Source organism: Mauremys mutica, chromosome 3, assembly GCF_020497125.1.
Source record: "Mauremys mutica isolate MM-2020 ecotype Southern chromosome 3, ASM2049712v1, whole genome shotgun sequence".
Lineage (NCBI taxonomy): Eukaryota > Metazoa > Chordata > Testudines > Geoemydidae > Mauremys > Mauremys mutica.
Window position 1 is genome coordinate 120,626,247 of NC_059074.1, and position 18,424 is coordinate 120,644,670.

At 47.6% G+C, this 18,424-nt stretch overlaps 1 protein-coding gene across 1 annotated transcript in view; it reads left to right on the plus strand.

The window, feature by feature from the left end:
* Positions 1–18,424, plus strand: part of IGF2R (insulin like growth factor 2 receptor) — a 97,741-nt gene that overhangs the window by 56,167 nt on the left and 23,150 nt on the right. Inside the window, exons 29-36 of the mRNA XM_045010132.1 lie at positions 150–247; positions 1,445–1,581; positions 8,508–8,698; positions 9,475–9,601; positions 10,164–10,289; positions 13,213–13,475; positions 14,575–14,781; positions 16,090–16,233. Of these exons, the coding sequence (XP_044866067.1) occupies positions 150–247; positions 1,445–1,581; positions 8,508–8,698; positions 9,475–9,601; positions 10,164–10,289; positions 13,213–13,475; positions 14,575–14,781; positions 16,090–16,233 (1,293 nt within the window). The remainder of the gene's footprint in view (positions 1–149; positions 248–1,444; positions 1,582–8,507; positions 8,699–9,474; positions 9,602–10,163; positions 10,290–13,212; positions 13,476–14,574; positions 14,782–16,089; positions 16,234–18,424) is intronic.

Sequence of the window (18,424 nt, forward strand, 5' to 3'; positions counted from 1 at the left end):
TCAGCTGTATAATGTTAGATCTCTGATTGGTGTCTTGTCTAACTGCACTAATGTTTGAAAGCCAAATGAGGAAGTAGAGGAAATTTTGTTCACTGCTGTATTTAGAGATGTGAAATATAAACTTCTCTGCTTCTATTTTTTTTTTTCAGCCAGTGTTTCTAAAAGAAACTCCCGATTGTACCTACCTGTTTGAATGGCACACCCAATATGCCTGTCCACCCTTTCAATCTATAGAGTGCTCCTACAAGTAAGCCGTGCTTCCCTCTGACCTAAACTGCTGTTACTGTGCTGGTGGTGACTTGTGCCCATTCAGGAGACATTGTATTCAGCATGAGCGGCTATGATCACAGCTATTATTTTCTCTCGTTGATAACGTGATCCAGTGTGAATTTGCGATGGGTTAAATTGTAACGCGTCTAACCAATGCACAAGTGCAAAAGTAATTCTCTGGGAGAACAAACTTAAGCTTATGAACTAATTTTGTATGTAGGAATAGACTGCTTTTGGGAAGTAGGGGAGGTTTTACAGTTTAGTGCCAAAACAGACATTGTTAGACTGGGCAGGGGAGGAAGCAGAAAGAGGCCAGAGATAATGTGAAGCTGTTGATGTTGGGTTTTTGAACCATTGAAAAGGAGGAGTATGTATGATGGAAACTAGAACCTAATGATTGAGTTTGCTGTTTGTGTGTGTTTGAAATATAACTGACCACCAGCGCGTGCTCTCTCTCTGACCCTCATAGAAGCAAGATGACTTGTGAGGCTTTCCCAGTAAAACATTTTTGAATAGTTCTCTAGGTCAGTTTCACAGAGCTATTAAGGCCAGAAGAGACCAGAATTCAGACTAGAGGATCTAATTAATGTATATCAGGGTTCATGAAGTTCCGCCAGATACACCTAGAGTAAGCCCAGAGACTTTAATTAGACTAAAGCATTTAATCCTCAGAAGACTAAACTGTGTGCCACAGGCAGGGAACAGGGGAGACTGAGGTCCCCAAGTGCCAGAGGTCTCTGCAGTGTCAGGGAATTGATTAGGTGAGAGAGACCCAGATGGTCTTAGCATGTTAACCATACCCTGTGCTTCAGAGGAAGGGAGGAAAACAAATCCCCAGTGCCCCAGCCCATCTCACCTGGGGGGATAACTCCTTCTTGACCCCAAATCTGGCAATCACTGTGCTTTGAGTAAGACATGCCAGCTAGGGACCTAGATAGAGGATTCTCTGTAACATTGGTCCACCCTATCTAATGGCTGCTCTTGGCAAACCTATGAGGTGTGAGACCTGCTGAGATGCTGCTAATAGAAACCTACTGTTGGTGCAGGAGTTCCAGACACTTCCTGCATGTAGCATTTTCCCATGAATCAGTGCAGAATTGCTGATCCAGCGTGGTGGTCTGCTTTTGGAGGTGGCTTTGATTCGTCTAAATGTAAAACTGTTTGTTTAATGCAGAGACGACAAAGGAAACTCATTTGATCTGTCACCTCTGACACGGCATAGAGAAAACTGGGAAGCTATTCCACTGTCTGGCTCAACACAAAAATACTATATTAATGTCTGCCAGTCCTTAGTGCTACATGCAGGGGCAGGTAAGAGCAAGAGAAATACCTATTTAAATGCCATTGGTAGCTATGGGATGAAAATAGGAGGAGAGACTGCCCTGTCTCCTCTCCCCACTGCGCTAACAACAAAGCAAAAGATCACCAGGCTGAGCTGTGGCTTGTGGGCAGCAGAGCGAAGGCCAACGCTTAGGGTCAGTTTCGTTGTAACCAGTGGGGGAGTTCCCCAGCAGCTCTTTCCTTTACCTCCACCGCCTCAGCCTTTCTTCACGACTCTCTAGCTCTTCCCCCTTTAGTCTATATCTGCCATAGATCTTGGGGGTGGGCGAGATGGCACAGAAGCCCATCACTGGAGGAGGGTGACGTTTTGAGGAGGTTGCTTCTCTCTAGCCCCACGGAGCTGATCTTAGATTCTTGGCCAGGTGTCTAGGGGCAGGTATTCTGGCAGCTGATCTGTGCAGTAGCAGACCTCCCTTCTAGCAGCTACAGCTGTGGCTGGTTCCTCCTGCTGCTGCATGACCCTGTGAGGTGGGAGGTGAAGCTGTATAAAAGAAGCAAAGAGCCCTTGAGGATGAGTGTCCCAAGTGACTAAGTGTCCAAAATTAACACACTCCGTTCTTTTCAAGACCGAGGTCAGCCATTTAAAGTGACGGTCAAGCTAAGCATTTCTTTTAAAGTGATGTTGGTGAGTAGCATAGCACTTTGCCGATAGGGTATATGTGGAAGAATCCCTTGTTCTTCTTCGAGTGATTGCTCCAATGCATTCCAGTTAGGTGTGCGCGCCGCGCGTGCACGGCTTCTCCGGAACTTTTTTCCCTAGCAACTTCGGCGGGCCGGCTGGCGCCCCCTGGAGTGGCGCCGCTATGGCGCTAAATATATACCCCAGCCGGCCCGTCCGCTCCTCAGTTCCTTCTTACCGCCCGTGACGGCCGGTCGGAACTGTGGAGTGCTCGTTGGCCTCCACTGCCCTAGCTCTTCCTATTTTGTATATATATAGTTAGTTGTTTAGTTAGTGATTAGAGTTGTTATAGTTTTAGTGTAGTGGTTCTAGGTTTTAGTAAACGGTTAAGGGGGGTTCCCCCCCCTTCCCTTTCCCGGTGCGGGCTCATGCCCAGGGCACCGGGCTTCAAGCCCTGCGCTGTGTGCCAAAGGCCTATGCCAATTGGCGATCCACACGACGCTTGCCTCCGTTGCCTCGGAGAAGGACATCGCACCGACAAGTGCGTTATCTGTTCTGCTTTTAAGCCGCGGACACGCAAAGAACGGGACTACAGGCTTAAGCAGATCCTTATGGAGGCGTCGCTCCAACCTTCGGCACCAGCGGCGCCGGCGCCGAGAACCTCTTCGGTGCAGAGCGCACCAGCGGCACCAGCCCGCTCCGGTACCGAGGCCCCGCAGGCCCCGCCTCCGGCGCCGAAGACCCGGCACCGCTCACTTTCGCTGGCAAGGAAGCGCAAGCTCGCTAAAGCCGTAGCTAAGTCCTGGGCTGCGGACTCAGCTAAAGTGCTCGTGCCGCCTGCGCCCACAGTGGTGACTGTGCGCAAGGCAGACACCGTGCCGTTGACTCCGCAAGAGCCGTCGAGTCCGGCACCGCCACGCTCCCCGGCACCGTCCGGTGTTGAGCCAAGGCTGCCGACGCCGCCGGAGACGTACTCCTCCACGCGAGAGCTGATACAGCTCGTAGAGGCACCGAGCCTCCGGCCCCCGGCGCCGCCGGTGCGGGCTGTTCCGTCGGCAGGAAAACCGGCGATGATGGTCCGACCGCCATCCACGGACCGCCAGCACGGTCGACGCTCTCGGTCCCGCTCAGGCTCCAGGAACCGACGCCGTTCACCGTCTAGCCGCTCAAGATCTCGGCACCGCTCTCCGTCGCGGTACCGATCACCATCTCGCCGCCGGTCGCAGTCCCGGTACCGATCGTCATCTCGGTACCGGTCGCACTCCCGGCACCGGTCCAGGTCTCGATCGCCGTCGCGTCGACACCGCCGGAGGTCCCCGTCTCGGCACCGTTCCCGGCACCGGAACTCCCGCAGCCGCTCCCGGCACCGCAGGTCCGGCTCCTGGTCGAGCTCCCAGCACCGCGGGGACCGATGGTCGCGGTCACCCTCTCGGTACCGGACGGACGGACATCGGGCCTCCATACCGCCTGGTGATATCCCACAGGCCTCGGTATCGGGCTCCGCCCCGCCCTGGCCGTCTCGCCCGGCATCTGTCGCCTCTGGCGCGGACGGCACCGGCTCATTGCCACCAACCCCACGCGACCACCCTCAAGGGGCTCAGCAGTGGGGCTTCTGGGTGCCCTGGGGTCACCATGAAGCGCAAGTCATTCCGCTTCCCCCAAGAGACGTTGCCGCGGAGCGCAGAGTTCCTGAAGCGACGATCAGTCGCCCCCCGGCGTCACCTCTCCGCGAGCCCTCGATGCCGCAGGACCGCCAGTCCCCAGTCCAGCCTGCCCCAGCCGAGGCGCCTCTAACGGCCCCTCCCATGGAGACCATCGGGAAGGCCATGTCCTCGTCATCGTCCCCGGACGAAGCGGTGGCTGGGACTTCTGCTAAAGACCCGCCCCCCATAGACCTCAAGGCCCACCAGGAGCTACTCCGTCGGGTCGCGACGGCCATGGGCCTCCCGGTGGCAGAGGTCCAAGAGGATGAGGACCCCATTACTAATGTGGTCGGCTCGGACACTCCTGTGCGCGTGGCATTGCCTTTTGTTAAGACCATACAGAAGAACGCTGCCACGCTCTGGCAAACGCCCGCGTCCATCCCTCCCACAGCTCGAGGGGTAGAACGGAAGTACTCAGCCCCCCCCACGGGCTATGAGTACTTATACTCGCACCCAACCCCGGACTCGCTTGTCGTGCAGTCTGTGAACGGCCGAGAACGGAATGGCCAACCGGCCCCGGCGCCCAAATCTAAGGACGCTCGGAGGATGGACCTGCTAGGCCGTAAGGTCTATTCCGCGGGCGGCCTGCAGATGCGAATAGCCAACCAAATGGTCCTTCTAGCCAGGTATGTTTTTGACATCATGGCATCCCTGGCAAAATACACCGAACTCCTGCCGACAACTGCCCGCCAAGAGTTCTCGGCAATGCTCGAGGAAGGGAAGAAGTCCTCCCGTTCGTCCATTACGGCTGCCCTCGACGCGGCGGACTCGGGAGCGCGGACAATAGCAACAGGGGTGACGATGCGACGCATCTCATGGCTGCAATCCTCTACGTTACCACAGGAGGTGCAGTATACGCTGCAAGACCTGCTGTTCGACACGAAAGGGCTGTTTTCCGAACAAACCGATTCGCGTATACAGACCTTAAAAGATGGGCGTATTGCCATACGAACCCTTGGCATGCACACGCCGGCTCCACAACGCAGGTCTTTCCGGCAGCAGCCCCCTCGGTCCTTCCAGCAGCAGCGTTATCGACCGTATACGCCCAGACGTCCTGGCCAGAATCACAGACGGCCTTCGGGTAACCGTCGGAACCAGTCCCAGGCCTCTTCCAAGGGCCCTCAGGGGTCCAAGCAGGCCTTTTGATGGGACGCCCGAGGACGGCCCATCACTCTCCCCCTCGGATCCTCCCCGTTTGTTCTCCAACCGCCTCTCCTATTTTCTTTCGGCGTGGTCCCGAATAACATCGGACAACTGGGTTCTTCAGACAGTCCAGTCGGGATACCGCCTGCAATTTGTTTCGCCCCCTCCTTCCCACCCACCCTCCCTGTCCCTCTTCAGGGACCCCTCTCACGAGCAAGTCCTTTTACAAGAGGTCCAGACTCTGTTGAGCGTGGGTGCCATAGAGGCAGTGCCTCCAGACAGGCGGGGCAGGGGATTCTATTCCCGTTATTTTCTCATCCCCAAGGCGAAAGGAGGGCTGCGTCCTATCCTGGACCTTCGAGAACTGAACAAATACCTGCTCAAGCCCAAGTTTCGCATGGTCACCCTGGGGACCATCATTCCCTCTCTGGATCCGGGAGACTGGTTTGCCGCCCTCGACATGAAGGACGCTTACTTCCATGTCGCAATTTATCCCCCTCACCGGCGTTACCTTCGCTTTCTCATCAACAACGACCACTACCAGTTCGCCGTGTTACCTTTCGGACTTGCCTCGGCACCGCGGGTATTTACAAAGTGCATGGCAGTGGTAGCAGCGGCCCTCCGTCGTCGTCAGATGCATGTCTACCCCTATCTGGACGACTGGCTGATTCGTGGGCAGTCACAAGGGCTGGTGCAGCGCCAGGTAGCGGAAATCCTGTCCCTCTTTCAACACCTCGGGCTGCTTGTCAATGCCGAAAAGTCTACCTTGCTTCCGGCACAGCGGGTGGAGTTCATTGGCGCGGTTCTCGATTCCTCTGTGGGCCGCGCCTGCCTGCCGCGGTCTCGACACCTGACAATGGTCTCCCTCATCCGGGAGCTCGTCGACTTTCCGACCACGGCGGTGCGGTCCTGCCTCCGCCTCCTGGGTCACATGGCATCGTGTACTTATGTCACCGCGTACGCGCGGCTCCACCTCCGTCCGTTCCAGTCGTGGCTGGCGTCGGTGTACCGCCCGCATCGCGACCACATCGACATGGTGGTCACGGTCACCGGACCGACCCTCGAGTCCCTCCGTTGGTGGCTCGACCCGGAGATCGTCTGCGCCGGAGTGCCGTTCCACCTTCCTCGTCCGTCCGCGACGCTGACCACGGATGCCTCGGCACTCGGTTGGGGGGCTCACCTCGGAGGCCTTCACACTCAAGGCCGCTGGTCGCCCCAGGAGCTCGCTCTCCACATCAATGTCCGCGAGCTCCGAGCGATCCGCTTTGCATGTCACACCTTTCGGACCAACCTGCAAGGCCGCTGTGTGACAGTGCTCACGGACAACACAGCGGCAATGTTCTACGTGAACAATCAGGGCGGAGCCCGCTCGTCCCCCCTCTGCAAGGAGGCGGTCCTCCTGTGGGACTTCTGCGTGACCCACTCCATTCACCTGGAAGCGTCCTTTCTTCCGGGAGTGCAGAACACGCTGGCCAACCACCTCAGCAGGTCGTTTCTCTCCCACGAGTGGTCCCTCCGTCCCGACGTTGCATACACGATTTTCCAGAGGTGGGGGTTTCCCCGGGTCGACCTCTTCGCCTCCAAGGCGAACAGGAAGTGTCTCCAGTTCTGCTCGTTCCGGGGGCACTCGCCGGGCTCTCTGTCAGACGCTTTCCTCTATCCGTGGCAGACTCACCTCCTCTATGCCTTCCCTCCATTTCCACTCGTGCACAGAGTGCTCCAGAAGCTTCGGAGGCATCGAGCCACCATGATACTCGTGGCTCCAGCCTGGCCGCGGCAGCATTGGTACACCCTGCTGCTCGAGCTCTCCGTTCGGAAGCCCATCACACTCCCATTGTGGCCGGACCTCATCATGCAGGACTTCGGCAGACTCCACCATCCGAACCTGCAATCCCTCCATCTTACAGCCTGGTACCTGCGTGGTTGACCCACGCGGAGAGGGACTGTTCGGCGGCCGTGCAGCGCGTCCTGCTTGAAAGTAGAAAGCCTTCCACCCGCACCACCTACATGGCGAAATGGAAGAGGTTCGCGCTCTGGTGTGACCAGCAGGGGCTCAACCCTTTCGTGGTACCTGTCACTACCATCCTAGACTACCTATGGTACCTCAAGGAGCAGGGTCTGGCGGTTTCCTCCTTGAGAGTCCACCTCGCCTCGGTGTCCGCCTTTCGTCCGTCGGTGGAGGGTCGAACCATCTTTTCCGATCCGATGGTCTCCCGCTTCCTGAAGGGCCTCGACCGCTTATACCCGCCAGTGCGCCGCCCGGCACCGACCTGGGACTTGAACCTCGTCCTGGCCAGACTCATGTGTCCACCATTCGAGCCTATGGCCACGTGTTCTCTCCTCTACCTCTCCTATAAGACGGCCTTCCTGGTTGCCATAACGTCGGCACGGAGAGTCTCGGAGCTCCGAGCGTTGACGGTGGGCCCCCCCTACACCGTCTTTCACGCGGATAAGGTGCAGCTTCGTCCTCACCCGGCCTTCCTACCAAAGGTGGTCTCGGCCTTCCACCTTAATCAGGACATCTTTCTCCCGGTCTTCTGCCCGAAGCCCCATGCTTCGCCCCGGGAACAACAGCTCCACACCCTCGACGTCCGTAGGGCGCTGGCGTTTTACATCGACCGGACAAGGTCCTTTCGGCGTTCCACCCAGCTCTTCATCGCAGTCGCTGATCGCATGAAAGGCGAGCCGGTCTCTACCCAGCGCATTTCCTCCTGGGTGACTCAATGCATCAGGTCATGCTACGAGCTGGCTCACGTGACACCATGCCGACTCACCCCTCATTCTACGAGAGCGCACGCCTCGTCCGCCGCCTTCCTGAGCCATGTCCCCATCCAGGACATCTGCAGAGCGGCTACCTGGTCTTCGGTCCACACCTTCGCCTCCCATTACGCGTTGGTGCAGCAGTCTAGAGATGACGCAGCCTTCGGCTCTGCGGTATTACACTCCGCCACGTCTCACTCCGACCCCACCGCCTAAGGTAAGGCTTGGGAATCACCTAACTGGAATGCATTGGAGCAATCATTCGAAGAAGAAAAGACGGTTACTCACCTGTAGTAACTGGTGTTCTTCGAGATGTGTTGCTCCAATCCATTCCAGACCCGCCCTCCTTCCCCACTGTCGGAGTAGCCGGCAAGAAGGAACTGAGGAGCGGACGGGCCGGCTGGGGTATATATTAGCGCCATAGCGGCGCCACTCCAGGGGGCGCCAGCCGGCCCGCCGGAGTTGCTAGGGAAAAAAGTTCCGGAGAAGCCGTGCACGCGCGGCGCGCACACCTAACTGGAATGGATTGGAGCAACACATCTCGAAGAACACCAGTTACTACAGGTGAGTAACCGTCTTTTTTTGTAAACATGCATTCTAAACTGTTGGGACAGCTGGTGATGGAGTCATAGAGAGCAAATGTCACATTTCTGCATTTGTCTCCTGTCTAGGGTCTTGTCCATCAGATGCAGCTGCCTGTTTAGTGGATGGTTCCAAATATATAAGTCTAGGTGAGGTTGCGGATGGACCGCGATGGGAAAATGGCATTTCTATTCTAAAGTACGTAAATGGGGAGCCATGTCCAGACAAAATTCGCAAGAGGACAACAATAATACGCCTCAAGTGTGATGAAAGCAGAGTTGTAAGTATGGTACTGCCAGTAGGGTTTTATCTTGCTGTGACGTATCCACTTTTCTGCGAAGGAAAAATATTCACCACTATTTTGGGGTGGGGCAAAAACCCTTTTGGTGCAATTGGATTGGAACTAGCTGTGGGATCTAAGTAAGGAGTTAAGCTCCTGATCTGAGACTCCTAGAATTTGAGTGACTGACCAGAAAGGTCTTTTTCATGTCTAATATGCCTGCTAGTGCAGTTACTCTCTCTAGTATGTAGTCCTGCATTTTCTCTAACTTTCAGATATACCCAGTGGTGGAGTTTCCATTACTTGCTGTGGGAAAGTATTACACAGCTGAAATAACCTTACTACTTAAAGAATCCCGTTCCTCCTGCCCTGATATGTGGGCTAAATGTTCCTTTTTAATTTATCTTGTTGCACAAATATATATGCCACCCTCTGTGTTCACACCCTGAAAGTATTTATTTACAGATTGTTACCTGGCTCTCACCTTTTTAGTCCTCACAGCCCACTCTCACAAGCTGAGTTCTTTAACTCTCCTTATGCCATCCCTCCTGCCCATCACCACGTCTGTTGCTGTTACTCTGAACTTCTTCTGTCTTGTCAGTATAAAATGACCAGAACAGAATATAGGAGTCTAGGTGCTTTCCCAACAGAGTGGGGCTAGATAGATTTGGCCTAAGTGGTAAATGTTATAAGGATAGTCTGTCACATTTAAATGTTTGCTGTACCTGTGTGAAGATACTTTCATTTTTCTCTTTCAAATCTTCTGTGTTTTTCAGGAGTCTAAACCAGAATTAGTAACTGCTATTGAAGAATGTGAATATACTTTCTTATGGTTCACTGCTGCTGCATGTCCTCTGAAAATAAATGTGCAAAATGACTGCAGAGTAACCAACCCTGCTACAGGTAAGGGACACATGACAACTTTATGCACATGGCATCAATGTGTTCCAGATGTTAGAGGAGTTGGAAACCGTATTGCATTTGTACTCTCTGATAGCTGTAATTGCCAGTAACAATGAATGAGGAGAATGGGAGGTCCCTGAACCGTGGTCGGCTTGCCCTCATTCTGCCAGATGTGGCATGAGAACTCTGAAGTGCTGGGAGATGAGGGTTGTTGTCATTCACCTTCTCTAGAGGGGAACTGTTTTGAGGCAGGTTGGAGAAATATGGTGTAAAGGAACTACCATTTCAGCCTCTTGGAGATACTTCGTCTATCATGAATGCTACTGGCAGACCCTGAACAGATTGTTGCCTCAGAAAATTACAGCATCGGATTCCTCTTAAGTAGCTTAAAAGGCAAATAATTGTCAAAACTGGTTGGTGCCTATAGGGCATCCTGTGGAGTCGGGAATGCTGGGCTGTGATTCTTAAGCATCTCTTTAAAAAGCCATTGTTTGTTTTTTGACTCAATTTTATTTATTTTGATTCTGCAAAAGGAATAAATTCTTCCTTGTTCTCCCTGCAGGCCATCTCTTTGACCTGAATTCTTTAAAGAGAGAGTCTGGCTACAGAATCTATGACAGCAAGAAAAGAAGAACGCTTCAGCTGAATGTTTGTAATGAAGCTAAAAGCCCATGTGGTAGTGGGGTTGGTAAGTTTTTTGTTTTGTTTTTTGTTTGCTTTTTCTGAATTTGCCTTCTGTGCTTGTAAATAGTATGCCACAACACTAACAATAGACCAGTCAGTGAAACTGTCTGCCAAAAGAAAAACCTGGTTTTCCTCACAGTAATAAACACCAAAACATCCAAGTGAGCAAGAGATAATGGAATATAATGCACTGATACATGGGGTGATAGAGGTAGCCTGGTTGGGGCTCACTAGTGCAAAATACTTTAAAATCATCAGAAATGTAACATGTTAAGAATGGAGTTAGAAATGAACAACATTTGTCCTGGACAAGTGAGTGGTGTTGCTCAGTACCTGTCTGAACAGAAGCCCTTCTCTCTGGACCAGGGAGACAGGCCCGTAGGTTTGGCTGCAAGCAGGGAATAGGGCTAGTCCTTTTGAATTCTTCAGACTTCTCAGCCTCTGGGCATGTGCAGACAGCATGCTATGGGTCTCTGCTTTGGGGCAAGTCTTGGGAATTCGCGTTGAGCACTCTGTCTTAAAAGAACAAAAAACAAAACACTTGGAACAAAAATCTGGGAAAGAGATGGTTCCTAGAAGATGGAAATCTGCTTCTTTTTAGGAAAACTAAACTCCCCCCCCATTACTTATAAACAGCTGATTGCAAAACTGACCAAAAACACTGCGAATAACAAGCAGCAGAGACTCCATTAAATTGTTCTAGGTTGTGGAGTGACATGCGACAGTCACCAATATAATCACTTAAGTTTATTCAGCCAAACTATTTAAGGAGCAGCTGTGACTCCTTCATTTCAATTCAGTGAAACTTTATTAACATGACAAGTTATACAAGTGCTGCCAAACTGTAAGAAGGACCCCTTGGATATGTGTTGTCACCCTTCTTCCAACAACCTCAAACTGCACTCAAATTTAAGGAAATAAATATGAGTTCAGACCTGTATGTTAGGAAACCAGTTCCAAGGCATAGTGGCTATCATTAGACAGAAGAGCACTTCTGCTAGTGCATTTAGTTATGCCCGGGGGAATTCTGTGCCAAAAAAACCCTCTGTGCACAATATTGTCAAATTCTACAAAATTCAGCATATTTTATTTGTCAAAATAATACAATATAATCACACCAGTTTCAATTATTTTTGCTCATTTATTTCAACATACCTGCCAGCAAGTATGTCTGTAACAATACAGACAACAAAAGAGATTCAGGAAATGTCTTTTGACAAATAGATTCCTTACTAGGCATATTAATACAGAACTCTGAGGAGTAATTGATTTATACAACAATACAGAACTGTATTTTCCGCACCCCTCAGAAGCAGTGCAAAGGCTTGGGGGCGTCAGGGTAATGGAGGGGCTGAGGGAGAGTGAAGTAAATTGCTGGGAAGGAGCCTGGGTGTGAACTTCAAGGGTTGTTTGGTATGGGGAAAAGTATGGAACAGTTTTGGTGGGGGGGTGGTAAGAGACAGGGAGGGATTCTTAGGGAGCTTCCCCCATGCAGACCCTGGCTGGCCCCTAGACTCTCCCATTCAGTCAGGCATATCTGCCCCTGTCCCCTTGTGTGTCTGTGCCCTCACCCAACCACACCCTGACCCTATGTAGCTCCTCCCCTCCCCCATCACCCTGTGTCTATGCACCTCCCTCCCCCTGTGGCTCCACTCCCATTCAGCCTCTGCCCCAGTCTGTCCTCCCCCCATTACCCCTTATGAGCCCCTGTCTGACACGCCCCCCTCCAGCACCCCACAGACCCTGTCTCCTGGCCTGACAAGCGCTGGGAAGGCAGCTCTCTCTTCCCTTGCTGCCTGGAGCTGCAACTTTGGTCTGTTGCCACAGTGCCCTCTGGTGGGGGAAAAAGGCGGGACTGCTTCAACATTTTGACAGAAGCTTTTTTCTACATGGAAAAAATAGAAATCTGCAGGGTTCATTAAATATGCACACATGCAGTAGTACAGAATTCCTTCAGGAGTAATTTAGTATCAATGTAGTCTACACCAGGTACTAATCCCATCTCTAAATCAGACTTCCAGTGGTGACCTGTTAAGAGGATGTTTAATAAATCTTTATGTAGCAGATTAATCTGGTCTAGACTGACACACACTGTTCTTCTCCCATATTAAGTGTCCCCTACCGTAGTAGGTAAGGCGTTATCTGCCATGTAGTAAAATCACACTTCACTGATCCATTTATGGCTAAGTATCACAGCGTGTCTGGTATGATGTCCTCTGCTACTCTGTGTGGCCCCATATTCTGACCCATAGTGGCTGCAATAGTACTCCTGTCAGAGTTCTTACAGTCTACCAGTTAAATGTGTAATTCCACAAAGGGTGACAGTTAATATCATCACTTCAAATGTTGTCTGCCTATAACTGCTTTGAGTAATTTATAGTGATCTCTCTAATATAAAGAGAGATTAATACCCAAAGGGCTGAATGCCCATCAAATGGGCAAGTAACCTACCTTATTTCATCTTAGACAAAAAGTCCATTTCTAGTGTTTCAGGGGCTAATGTTCTTTGCACCCTTATAATTTAAAAGAAGCAAATGGCTAGTTCTGAATGTTTGCGGGTGGATGAGGAATGGGTGGCCTGGACTAGGAGTAGCTATATTAAAATTTTGCCTGTTACCTTTCATCTTGACTGAATGTTCTACAGCCCCCACTCCCTTTTGATGCTTGTAAAATGTTGATATTTAAACATAGCATGCAAGTAGTTGATACCATATTGAGGTTGTTGTTTCTTTAAATTGGAAAAATTAAAAATTTTAAACCTTGTTTAGGGGGAAAAAAGTAATAATTCAAAACGCTTTTAGTCCTAGTTTAAGACCACCGGAGGGTTTAAGGAACAATCGTAAATTACCACACAATTACACAGTACGATCAGATTATTCATTTTCTTTCCTAGGCAATAACTTTTGTCCCCATTTTACTTAATTTAGGTGCCTGCATTATTGGTGGTCAGAAGCCAATTAATGCTGGAAGGCTGAGTAAAATGTTGATCTATGAGGATCAGCTGTTGAAGCTTGTCTACTTGGGGGGAGATCCGTGTCCTGCAAACGCTGAATTGAAATACACAAGCTATTTTAGCTTTGTGTGCAAGTCTGATGCTGGAGCTGGTAGCCAACCTGTGCTTTTGTCCTTTGATGAGCAGACATGCACCCATTACTTTTCTTGGCATACTACTTTAGCCTGTGAGGAGGAGGTAAGAGAATCAACAAGTCTCTCTCTTTATGAAACAGAAACCACAGACACAGTACAGTGGAAAAACCATTCTGCTTCTTGTTAACGTCGTCTTGATGTGGCAAAAGTGGTGGTCTTTAAATTCTACATTTCAAGGGAAAGGTTTCATCTTGTATTGTACCCTAACTTATAAAGAAGTTCATAGCAGAAGTGTCTTATTTATTTATTTTTTTTTAGCAGTGAGTATAATTTGTGTTACAGTAAAAGGTACAAGTCTGCTACCAGGTAGTACTTGTAATCAAAGGATTTCTAGTTTTGGTACTTATTGACCCATCTGAGAGTACTCTTAACAAGAACAGAAAGGGCATTTTCAGATGTTAACCTCTGAGTTAATGTGACACGCTTTGATAGCTTGTAAGATAACTCATTTCACTATTGAGTAACTTTGTCTTGAAAGATATGCCATAGCTGAAATAGAAATTACGGACCTGATGCAGGAATTTCACGGTGAGGCTCTATGGCCTGTTACGCAGATAAGATTAGGTGATCATAATGGTCCTTTCTGGCCTTAGAAGTCTGACGTATTTTGCAGTTGCTTTTCTCCTAGCTACCATTCAAAAACCCAAAACTTTCATATGATTTATGAGAAACGTAGACACTCTCAGATTCTCTTGGTGCCAGAAAGTATAAACATGATTGTACAATGGAAAAAAAAATTACTGGATTGTAATTAAATGGCTTAAATGCTGTACTTGAAGTATACTCCCATGACTGATTTTGAGATTGCTACTGAGTTTGCTGACCCTTTGAGACATTTTTATGGCTATCTACACTAAAATTACACACCAATTCTTCATTTCTCTCTTCCTTAGTGGCGAATCTGGGCCCGAAGTCATAAACATTAAATAAGAAAATCCCATTTCCTCTAACAAATATAAATTATGTAGATTACTGTCAATAGCTAAGCAAAGAGCAACAAATGCAGTTTTACTTAGAGGCTCTCCAAATTGAATTCGAAATTTAATCTCACTTGAAATTAACTCTCTGGCCAGAGGGAGAAAGGGAAGTATCATTGTATAATAGACAGTTCCCATAAAGGCATCACATTTATTTTCTAACAGGTGAAATGCTCAGTGCTGAATGGAAGCTCGGTTATTGACCTTTCCCCTCTGATCCATCGAACTGGTTATTATGAGGCATTTGATGATTTAACTGACCACACTCCAGATTTCTATATTAACATCTGTGAGCCTCTGAATCCAATCGCAGATGTCAACTGCCCACCTGGAGCAGCTGTCTGCATGGATCCTGTTAATGGACCCCCCATAGTAAGTATGGTGTAACTATTAGCACTAAAATATTTTGAGATCCTGTAACTCTGACAACTCCTTCTTTGAATAACACCTCTTACCCCGATGAAACTGGTCTAATTATGAGTTTTTGGAGGAAAGGTTGATTAAAACTACATCTGTAAAATCCTGCCCCATCACATCATTTGTCACTTCTTCCCAAACTGTGTCCACGTCTCGTATCACCATGGCTATCCTCTGAGTTGGAAAGATCCACTGGCGTTGCAGACTTCGGTCTCCTGTGATATATACCGGCAGCTCACACCAGGATAGACCCAGAACATTAGCCAAACGTGTCTCATTCATGGTTTATATTTAGCAGTACCTACTAGGTGTTTGGATTGGTGAGCAGAAAGCTTCTAAGTAGTCACCTATATATGGTGGAGAAAAGATGCTAGCCATAAATAGTGTCCTAAATATGAAGCTGTATGTGTCCCAATGTGTAGTGAAATGTTATTACAGGTGAATATCTCCAAAACCTTATGTGAATGTTTGACTACCAGATATCTTGGTTTGCAAAGCAACAGTTGAAGGTGAAATTGGATTTGAAGGTGATGGTAACTCACCACCATAAGGAAGGTTGCTAGGGATGTTGACGTTTTCTCTTGCTGAATCTTAATGAAGATTGGTATCAGAGGGGTAGCCGTGTTAGTCTGGATCTGTAAAAGCAGCAAAGAATCCTGTGGCACCTTATGGACTAACAGACGTTTTGCAGCATGAGCTTTCGGGGTGAATACCCACTTCAACCCATGCATCCGACGAAGTGGGTATTCACCCACAAAAGCTCATGCTGCAAAACGTCTGTTAGTCTATAAGGTGCCACAGGATTCTTTGCTTTTAGTGAAGATTAACTTACAAAAATGTGCATCAAGAGTCAATAAAGGCTGTGAGCAAGTGAAACTAGTATTTTAAATGTCAACATTTCTTTATACGCGAGACTTTGGATGCTTCCATGTTGGCTAATAAGAATCCCGTTCGTTACTTGAAAACAGCACTCTTTCTTGGACTAATGACATCTTGCACACAAGATGTGAAATTTTGTTGGTTTATTATGTGCTGTTTTTTCAAGCTTACCCATCATTTATCATAGTGAGTGGTCATCTTCTATTTTAAGATCTAATCAGAGTACATCCAAGGAGAGCAGTTGTTATAAGGCATGATTTTCAGAGGTGTTCAGTACCTCTGGTCTCACTTAAGTCAATGGAAGATGCAGCTACGTGGCTTATCTGAAAACTGGGCTGTAGTATTTAATATGCCGTTACTAATCAGTGGTTTTTGCTTGTTCAGGATATTGGTCGCATCACTGGACCTCCAAAAATAAATCCCGCAGTAAATGAAGTTTATATCACTTTTAACAGTACAACCCCTTGTGAAGCAGACAAAATGTTCAGCTCTCTTATTGTGTTCCATTGTAAAAGAGGAACAAGTCTGGTAAGAAACTTTTTTTTTAACATTTTATAGTGAAAATACAGATTTGTTTAGTGTAGGAAAAGGAACAATATAAGTGTATTGCAAAATGGGAAGTAACCAATGAGAGTGTAAACTTTGCACGTCCCTAGTGAATTTCTTTTTTAAACTCCAACCAAAACTAGTAAGGAAAAAAATTGAGTAGTTCATGGAAAGACAGCAAGCATGTTTTGCTTCAGAAGATAGTTTCCATTTTATGGCCTGAAAGAAAATTAGTCCTTTGTTCAATTATTTTAAGATGCATATTTTTAGGCAGGTGGCAAATTATGCAAATTGCAAGCTATCTGAGACTTTGAGTTAATTAGTTTAGTGGTAGCTTATTGTTAACATTAAACTTCCTCTTAATACTGTCTCTGATCAGCCTTAGCCCTGTACCAAAAGGAAGGAGTGGAATTTTTTGCCTCGTGGAGGAAAATTTTAGAATTTATTTGAATGTTTCCTTTGTACCCAGTGTGCCATTTTCCCTGATTTAAAGACCAAAGATATCTTGTTATGAAATGTTAAAGCTGCCTAGTTAAGCACTCAAGACAGGAAATGTAATAAATCTTAAATGTTCTTCTAATGTAGGTGTTTGGTTACAATTAAAAATACACATTTTATATAAATACCAGAGCTGTCAATCGGACGAGTTAACTGCGATTAACTCAAAAAAATTAATTCTTGCACTTAGAACAATAGAATACCAATGTGAAATTTATTAAACTTTTTTGAATGTTTTTGTACATTTTCAATATTGATTTCAATTACAACACAGAATACAAAGCATACCATGCACACTTTTATATCGTTATAGTTGATTGCAAATATGCACCTAAAAATGATAAACAAAAGAAATAGTATTTTTCAATTCACCTCATACAAGTACTGAAGTGCAGTCTCTTTATCGTGAAAGTGTAACGTACAAATGCAGATTTTTTTTTTGGTTACATAACTGCACTCAAAAACAAAAGCGTAAAACTTTAGAGCCTACAAGTCCACTCAGTCCTCCTTCTGCCAATCACTAAGACAAAGTTTGTTTATATTGATGGGAAGATACTGCTGCCTGCTTCTTATTTACAATGTCACCTGAAAGTGAGAACAGGCATTTGCATGGCATTTTTGTAGCCAGCGTTGCAAGGTGTTTACGTCCCAGATATCTATGCTAAACATTTGTATGCCCCTTCATGCTTGAGCCACCATTCCAGAGGACATGCGTCCATACTGATGATGATTCTTAAAAAAATAAATAAATTAAGTAATAAAAAAAAGCATCAATTAAATTTGTGACTGTATTCCTTTGTTGGGAGAATTATGTCTCCTGCTCTGTTTTACCCGCATTCTGCATATATTTCATGTTATAGCAGTCTCAGATTATGACCCAGCACGTTTGTTTTAAGAACACTTTTTCACAGCAGATTTGACAAAATGCAAAGAAGATACCAATGTGAGATTTCTAAAAATAGCTACAGCATTCGACCCAAGGTTTAAGAATCTGAAGCCCTGTCCAAAATCTGAGAGGGACGAGATGTGGAGCATGCTTTCAGAAGTCTTAAGAGTGTAACAAACCACCAAAAAAGAAAATCAACCTTCTGCTGGTGGCATCTGACTCAGATGATAAGAACATGAATCAGTCTGCACTGCTTTGGATCGTTATCAACAGAATCCATCATCAGCATGGAAGCTTGTCCTCTGGAATGGTGGATGAAGCATGAAGGGACAGATGAATCTTTAGTGCATCTGACACACAAATATCTTGTGACACCAACTACAACAGTGGCATCCAAACGCCTGTTCTCACTTTCAGGTGACATTGTAAACAAGAAGCAGGCAGCATTACCTCCTGCAAATTATAACCAACCTTGTTTGTCTGTGTGATTGGCTGGCCAAGAAGTAGGACTGAGTGGACTTGTAGGCTCTAAAGTTTTACATTGTTTTATTTTTGAATGTAGGTTTTTTAACGTAATTCTACATTTGAAAGTTCAACTTTCATGATAGAGATGGCACTACAGTACTTGTATGAGGTGAACTGAGAGTCTATTTTTTACAGTGCAAATATTTGTAACCAAAAATGAATATAAAGTGAGCACTGTACACATTAATTTCACTTACAACACAGAATACAATGTTTGAAAATGTAGGTGAACATTCAAAAATTATTGAAAATAAGTGGTATTAA